Raw genomic sequence first — 7,793 nt, forward strand, 5'->3', positions numbered from 1 at the left:
GGCCGACGAGGTGCAGAGAGTTAGCGTGGCCTGCCCTTCCTCCATGCAATGGAACGGGGTGGGTGCTGGGAACTATTTGGCGGGTGCGGGCGGCGGCCGGAGTTGCTGGCCGCGGGGGTGGCGGCGGCATAGATCTTGCGAGGAACCCTAGCACATATGTGGCGAGGACGAGTCGATTTGGTATGAGTTGTCGATGGAGCAAAACGTTTCAGCTTGGGACTGCCTGCTTCGGTGGCATTTGCACGTAATTAGCCTAAGGAATAGGGGTATAGCCATGTACCGTTTTGGTGGAGCTCAGGAAGCTGTGAAAAGCTGGGGTTCGGTTACTTCCCCAAATCGTGAAGGAATTTTGGGAAACGGCTGTGCACGAAAACGGCTTAAAATCGAGTTCTTTTCAGTTTTAGCTTATTTTCACCTCTAAGCTGTCTAGAACCTCCAAAAGAATTGGACCTAAGTTCAGTTTGGACACGGCACCACGACAAGGATACGCGGCCCAAGGCTTTTAATCAGTGGCCCAAGACCATGACAGGGGATCACCACAGACTGAACCTTGTGGCGGCGTTTCTCCAAATCAATAGCTAGCTTTGTTTATGGTTTTACTCAAATTTTGATTAGACTAAAAGTTAGCCATTGCTGCAATTCTCGTGTACTTCTTTTGAGGCCAACGCCCAGAACATGATCGACTATTCAGAATCCCACCTTATTCAATAAAGTTTTCATCTATATCCGCAATATTTTGATTGCATCATTAGTTTTTACTTGTTCTCGATATCAGGTAGGAATTAAGACCCTTGCTGGTCAGGTTGATCGTGCATCCGCAAGATCAGTAACTCTCGGAGATTGTCCTAGCTATTGCATTGGCGCACGAGCTTTGCACGTGTAGTCGGATCGTCAAGCACGAACTCCACCAATAAATCGATTTATGCTCGTCTCATCGAAAGATCGTCCACCTTTGCCCTATCAAGAGGCCTGGGTTTCGACGAGGTCGTCCTGATGGGGAGCGGATTATTAAGTCGGCGGTTGTGGTGGTGGTGATGGAAAGCGTGTACAATTCCCAGCGTACACGGCTTCCTCCGACAACAATCTGAATTTGGCTACCATGCGAGTGGGTCTCGTGACCTTGTGGCTTCTACCGTCTGAGCTATGCACAAGTGAGATGCTTGTGCCATCGCTTAATTGAAAAATCAAAATCGACCGCAGTGGCTGCCATTCTTTCTCCGTTGGGTACCCACCGTCAAATTCTAACTGCAAAAATCTAATACTCAACCTAGATATACTAACATTAATTAGCCAAAACCACAAAGCAGAATGTCCAAACTATCTTTCAAATTTCAAAAAATAAAACTGACAATAAACTGTCACCATTGCAGCGAAATCCTTTGGACACTACCACCCATTATTTCTTCCTGCAAAGGAGCATGTGTCTGCTTTGCATTCTCCAGTTGCAATAGAAGTCGGTTGTTAAGTTTCAAGGCAGCCAAAACCAAATCAAAACAAGAATCTTGAACACGCTAGCTAGAAATATGGGACAATTACCTTACAGCGATGGGATTAGCAGGGTATCAAATTCAGGAGCATCAATCTCATCCACTACACATCTCAACAACGATTCGGCATGAATGCATTAGAGGAGGCCATCTTCACGACAATCATGGAGAAGTCCTCAATGTTTGGCTTGAGGATTCCTTGTCGCCAGCCATAGAGACAATCTTGGTGGCTCAAGGAGCATCTGAGGCAATGAACATTGCAATGGAGAAGCCAGTCGATGTTGGATCAGGAGAGCACGATGCCTCGACCAGGCGTGTCAGGAATAACAACGACTGTGTGAGTGTGAGGCAGAAGAGATAAGCATCTACATGGAGTAATTGGTGACGATTGACGATGAGTATGTCCATGGCAGGCAAATCCGGCATCTCGAGGTGTCATCGGCTTACCAATCATGCGAGTGCTTAGCCTTTGTAACAAACTCTCTAGTAAGGTGGAAGGAGATACACCTAACAAACGGGAAGTAGATAACTGAATACTAACAAACCACAAGGCACTGAAGATATTTTTGGAAGGCTACGTGCATATGTTATTAAGCACTAAAAAGAGGAAGAATTGCACGATTTTAGGAGAAAGTTAAAAGGAGGGTGCGGTGCCATTTGGGATGTAAATATTGTGAAGTGCGACATCGCGGGAGGTGTGATGTTGCATGTTTAACCTTAATAGTAAAGATAGAGATTGCACGGTATCGACCTCGGCCACCTAAATATCCACCTTACCACCACTTCCAGGTGGGCCTAGAAGTCCACGTCGGCACGACGCACACGGGCCCTCCTCCCGCGAGGCCCAGACCCGACCTCCGGAACACTCCCGGACGTTCCATGGCAAGTGGACCGCATACCCAGTGGACCCCATTGACAGTCAGAGACGTACCCCATGACGAAGGAAACCCCCCACTGCAAGTAAGGAGCTGCCAGTACTATAAAAAAACAGCAATCCCCTCCCCCACAGCCCAACCAATCTCGTCTTCTCCGCACCGCTCTAATTAAACAGACGCCACCGCTGGGGGAGGCGCACCGAGACCCACCGCCGCCTTGCAGCCTCGGCTCTTAAGCCGCCATGGCCAGCAACGACGAAGCCTCGGCCTCGGCCTCGGCACCCGCTCCCACCGATCCGTAAGATCCCGCGCCCTCCCCTCCACTCCACACCCCTAGGGTTTTTTCGGTTCCGATCTGGTCCTACCGGAGCTTTTCGGGGGCTTCCTCATAATAATTCTTCGTGCTCGGTGTGGTGGCGGTTCAGGAAGGGCAAGAAGGACTTCTCCACGGCGATCCTCGAGAGGAAGAAGTCGCCCAACCGGCTCGTGGTCGACGAGGCCACCAATGACGACAACTCCGTCGTCGCGCTGCACCCGGACACCATGGAGAAGCTGCAGCTCTTCCGCGGGGACACCGTCCTACTCAAGGTAGATTTACACGGCCTTACCGGAGCTCATACCTCCGCGACTCTTGATTCCGTTTGCATTGCTACATACTGGATCGGGGCCAGTGAACTCATCTGCGGGGGTTTTGAAGTTGGAACCAATTCTGGGTTACAGATCTGTTGGAAAAAAAAAATCCTAGCTTTATCCTTGTGATCGCTTTTGGAAGTGTTAAGATAAGATACAACACTGCTATGAATTGTTTTGCTGAATTTTGCAAGAAGTTAGTAGGTTGTACAGTCCGGTCTCCAGATAATTAAAATTAGAACCATGGATTGCATGTAGGTACCAAAAATTGCAGCCCCGTGTCTTGTTATGTTTTTGGCTTCGGTATTGGCCGCCGTATTGTGTTGGAACTTTTGCTGGCTTAGGTTTAAGACGTGCTACAATGTTATAGATAATAATATTGCTACTGTGCTTTTCTTGGAAGATATAGTGGATTGCAAGATATTGTATTCAATAATAGTTAGTTTGCTAGTTTACATCTTGATGGCCAGTCTGATCAAGTTGTTTTGACAGATTGTTGCTGCTGTAGTCTGATTCTGCTTCTTACATTTGGCATCTTTTGCATTGCAGGGTAAGAAGAGGAAAGACACTATCTGCATTGTCCTTGCGGATGACACCTGTGAGGAGGCTAAAGTCAGGATGAACAAGGTCGTTAGGAAGAACCTCAGGGTGCGACTTGGCGATGTTGTCTCTGTCCATCAATGCCAGGACGTGAAATATGGCAAGCGTATCCACACTCTTCCAATTGATGATACAGTTGAAGGCATTACTGGCAACCTATTTGATGCCTTCTTGAAACGTGAGATTCTGACCTTCAAGTATTTATTCCAAGTTACTCCTTGTATATGCTCATGCTCATTTTTGAAGACTTGCATGTTCTTGTGCTGTATTACAAGTCCACTGCTCATAGATTTTCTGGAATTACTGCATCTGCAATTTTTGTCTTCACATGAGAATAACTATCTTTCCGCTTACTTGAAGCTGTATCTGATCAGAATTTGTTTACTAATAGCCACTTATTGTTGAACTGTGCAGCATACTTCTTGGAAGCATACCGCCCTGTCAGAAAAGGAGATCTTTTCCTTGTCAGGGGTGGAATGAGAAGTGTGGAGTTCAAAGTCATAGAGACTGATCCTGCTGAATATTGCATTGTCGCACCGGATACAGAAATATTCTGTGATGGAGAGCCTATTAAGAGGGAGGACGAGGAGAGGCTTGATGAGGTTGGTTATGACGATGTTGGTGGGGTTCGGAGGCAGATGGCTCAAATCAGAGAGCTTGTTGAACTTCCACTGCGTCATCCTCAGCTTTTCAAGTCTATTGGCGTGAAGCCACCTAAGGGTATACTGCTATTTGGACCGCCTGGTTCTGGGAAGACCCTCATTGCCCGTGCTGTTGCAAATGAGACAGGTGCATTCTTCTTTCTGATCAATGGTCCAGAGATTATGTCAAAGCTAGCTGGAGAGAGTGAGAGCAATCTCAGGAAGGCATTTGAAGAAGCAGAGAATAATGCTCCTGCTATAATTTTCATTGATGAGATTGATTCTATTGCTCCAAAGAGAGAGAAGACCCATGGAGAAGTGGAACGCCGTATTGTTTCTCAGCTCTTGACTCTTATGGATGGACTCAAGGCTCGCGCACATGTTATTGTTATGGGTGCTACTAATCGTCCCAACAGTATAGACCCTGCTCTCCGTAGGTTTGGAAGGTTCGACCGGGAAATCGACATTGGAGTTCCTGATGAAGTTGGTCGGCTTGAGGTTCTCCGCATTCACACAAAGAACATGAAACTAGCAGAGGATGTAAGTGTCTGTTCAGTATGCTGTCTATTTATATTTTTTTCCCTATATTTAATCGATAACCTCATATATCTCATGTTTAATTATATCGCAGGTTGAGTTGGAACACATTTCCAAAGACACCCATGGATATGTTGGTGCGGACCTTGCTGCGCTTTGCACTGAAGCTGCTCTTCAGTGCATTCGTGAGAAGATGGATATCATAGATCTGGAGGATGAGACCATAGATGCTGAGATATTGAACTCAATGGCTGTTACGAATGATCATTTCAAGACTGCTCTTGGGACCAGCAACCCATCTGCTCTTCGTGAAACTGTAAGTTACTTCAGACATGAACTTATATTCTCTTTGTAATCCTCCTGTTTGGTGATAGAAACTAAGTTCATTTATGAATACAGGTTGTTGAAGTTCCAAATGTGTCATGGGAAGACATTGGTGGACTGGAAAATGTCAAGAGGGAACTGCAAGAGGTATGTAGAGGCATAGATTTTATTGTTCTTGTGATATCTGTCTTTTGTTGTACAGTTTGTTAATGTATATTTCCTTTTTGCAGACTGTTCAATATCCAGTGGAGCATCCAGAGAAGTTTGAGAAGTTCGGTATGTCCCCATCGAAAGGAGTTCTGTTCTATGGACCCCCTGGTTGTGGTAAAACCTTGTTGGCCAAGGCAATTGCCAACGAGTGCCAGGCTAACTTCATCAGTGTCAAGGGACCGGAGTTGCTTACAATGTGGTTTGGTGAGAGTGAAGCCAATGTCCGTGAAATTTTTGACAAGGCGCGCCAGTCTGCACCATGTGTCCTCTTTTTTGATGAGCTTGACTCAATTGCCACACAGGTATGTGCATCCCTCTTCCTTTGCATGTTCCTTGGTGCTACATTTTCCCTGGCTTAAAATTGTACTCGTATGACAGAGAGGAGGTAGCCAGGGCGATGCTGGTGGTGCTGCTGATAGAGTGCTGAATCAGCTTCTGACAGAGATGGATGGCATGAATGCTAAGAAAACTGTCTTCATCATTGGAGCCACAAACAGGCCTGACATCATAGACTCAGCGTTGCTTAGGCCAGGACGTCTTGATCAGTTGATATATATTCCACTTCCTGATGATGCCTCGAGGCTTCAAATTTTCAAAGCTTGTCTAAGGAAGTCCCCTGTGGCGAAGGATGTGGACCTGAATACTCTCGCCAAATACACGCAAGGGTTCAGCGGTGCCGATATCACGGAAATATGCCAGCGTGCGTGCAAATATGCAATCAGAGAGAACATTGAGAAGGTAATTCTAACGATATGTATCTCAAGTCATATACGGTATTAATTCCTACATGTGCAACTCAGTTGATCACAATTGACCAGTTTGACCATTAGTTTAGATTGTTATGAGCAACTTTGAACCATTAATATGGATTGTGAGCAACTTTGAACCATTAATTTGGATTGTTATGAGCAGCTTTGAACCATTAATTTGGACTGTTATGTGAGTACATGATACTCTGGGAATAGCATCATCTAGCAGCAATGTTCAGCATAAAAAGTGATCGCCAAATTCAAGCTGTGGCACTTTCGCAATTTTGCACTGATTTGGTTCTAATCCTTCCAGGACATTGAGATGGAGAAGCGGAGGAAGGACAACCCTGAAGCGATGGAGGAGGATGGGGTGGACGAAGTATCTGAGATCAAGGCTGCCCACTTCGAGGAGTCAATGAAGTATGCACGGCGGAGTGTTAGCGATGCGGACATCCGCAAATACCAGGCGTTTGCCCAGACGCTGCAGCAGTCCCGTGGGATTGGCAGCGAGTTCCGCTTTGCTGATCGATCATCAGAAGCTGCTGCTGGAACTGCAGCTGATCCCTTTGCGTCTGCTGCCGCAGCCGCTGATGAGGATGATCTATATAGTTAGTCTCTTAGTTAGCTGTGCTGTTGGCTCGTCCTTTTGTGTTTTGTGTTTCGTACTGGTTGTGTTAGTCGTGTTAAACTTAATCCTACTTTAGGCACGGCACACCCTGTGATGGTGTTTATCCAGAGCAATGGAAGCTGCTTCCTGTGGCTGTTGCTGTTACTGTTCTTCTCTGAATTGTGCTCTTGGTTTCTGTATGCTTTCGGTGATTTCCAACCTCGGTGTATGCTGTGACGCTAGGTACAAACTAAATCCCAAGGCGCTGCAGGGCCCGACAGTTTTTCTTGAAGTGGAACATCTTCAACAATGTCTGGGCAGGGCAAGGGTGTTCAGTGCGTTAATTCCTGACGTTGGGCTGGCATATCCTTAGAAAAAGGCGGCAGATGTTCGGGCCTTCCGTCGTGGCGTCTACCAATAGAGTTTGATCGGGCATGTCTAAAATCCAATGGGACATTTGTGAGACTTGCACGTATCTGTGTCTGGCCTACACGAGTGGAGGGCCATCCACCACTGGCACACAAGGTACTTCCACTCTTGCAACCTAAAAAAGTTGAATTTCGCCGACACCAAACCCTTGCATGTGATGGACATCGTCACTTGTAATGGACGTCGAAAAAGCCCCAACTGCCACCCCATCGTCAAAAACAGACGCCCCAACTTGTTCAAAACAGATGCCCCAACTGCTGGCCGCAAGAAGAAGGCCGCTGCATCGAAAAAAGAGATGATGCATGCGGAGAGGACCATCAAGACCAGGAAGTGCGTCGTCGCCAAGGTCGCCACTGAGATGGCCATGGTCCTTCAGGGAAGTTCAGGCCAATGCCAAGTGCTGACCACTACAGTCGCCAGCAGGCCATTCTCTTAATCAAGTAGGAGGCTCTCACCTAGGTTTTAGCCGCCTCTTCAACGAGCTCGGTGTCTTCCCAGATCGCAGAGACACCTCTGGTACGTCACGCGCCCCATATGCCGCCTCCCATCACTCAGGCGCAGGCACCGACCTCCCGTCTCAGTGGGTCGAGATCGTCATCACCGGAAGTCCCGTTCCACCAGGGCGGCTCTACGGCACATGTCCTTGACCTCAACTGCACGCATGTGGGTGGTGACTTGGGTCCGACGCCTGCCAAGAAGTCACG

General features: G+C 47.3%; 1 protein-coding gene across 1 annotated transcript; it reads left to right on the forward strand.

Moving 5' to 3' along the window:
• Window positions 1–2,486: 2,486 nt before the first annotated feature.
• On the forward strand, window positions 2,487–6,834 carry LOC127305243 (cell division control protein 48 homolog A). The gene is made up of 9 exons (XM_051335647.1): window positions 2,487–2,660; window positions 2,788–2,950; window positions 3,542–3,770; window positions 4,007–4,773; window positions 4,865–5,086; window positions 5,170–5,241; window positions 5,325–5,606; window positions 5,683–6,042; window positions 6,367–6,834. Exons 1-9 carry the CDS (start codon window positions 2,605–2,607, stop codon window positions 6,664–6,666), a joined length of 2,451 nt encoding a protein of 816 aa, XP_051191607.1. The 5' UTR covers window positions 2,487–2,604; the 3' UTR covers window positions 6,667–6,834.
• Window positions 6,835–7,793: the final 959 nt, after the last annotated feature.

Source organism: Lolium perenne, chromosome 1 (genome assembly GCF_019359855.2).
Source record: "Lolium perenne isolate Kyuss_39 chromosome 1, Kyuss_2.0, whole genome shotgun sequence".
Lineage (NCBI taxonomy): Eukaryota > Viridiplantae > Streptophyta > Magnoliopsida > Poales > Poaceae > Lolium > Lolium perenne.

Excerpts from the sequence above, each read along its gene's own strand:
- LOC127305243 (XM_051335647.1), top strand. The coding sequence starts at position 2,605 with ATGGCCAGCAACGACGAAGCCTCGGCCTCGGCCTCGGCACCCGCTCCC. Across the intron at positions 2,661-2,787 it reads GCACCCGCTCCCACCGATCC|GAAGGGCAAGAAGGACTTCT; the intron begins GTAAGATCCCGC and ends GTGGCGGTTCAG. Across the intron at positions 2,951-3,541 it reads GGGACACCGTCCTACTCAAG|GGTAAGAAGAGGAAAGACAC; the intron begins GTAGATTTACAC and ends TTTGCATTGCAG.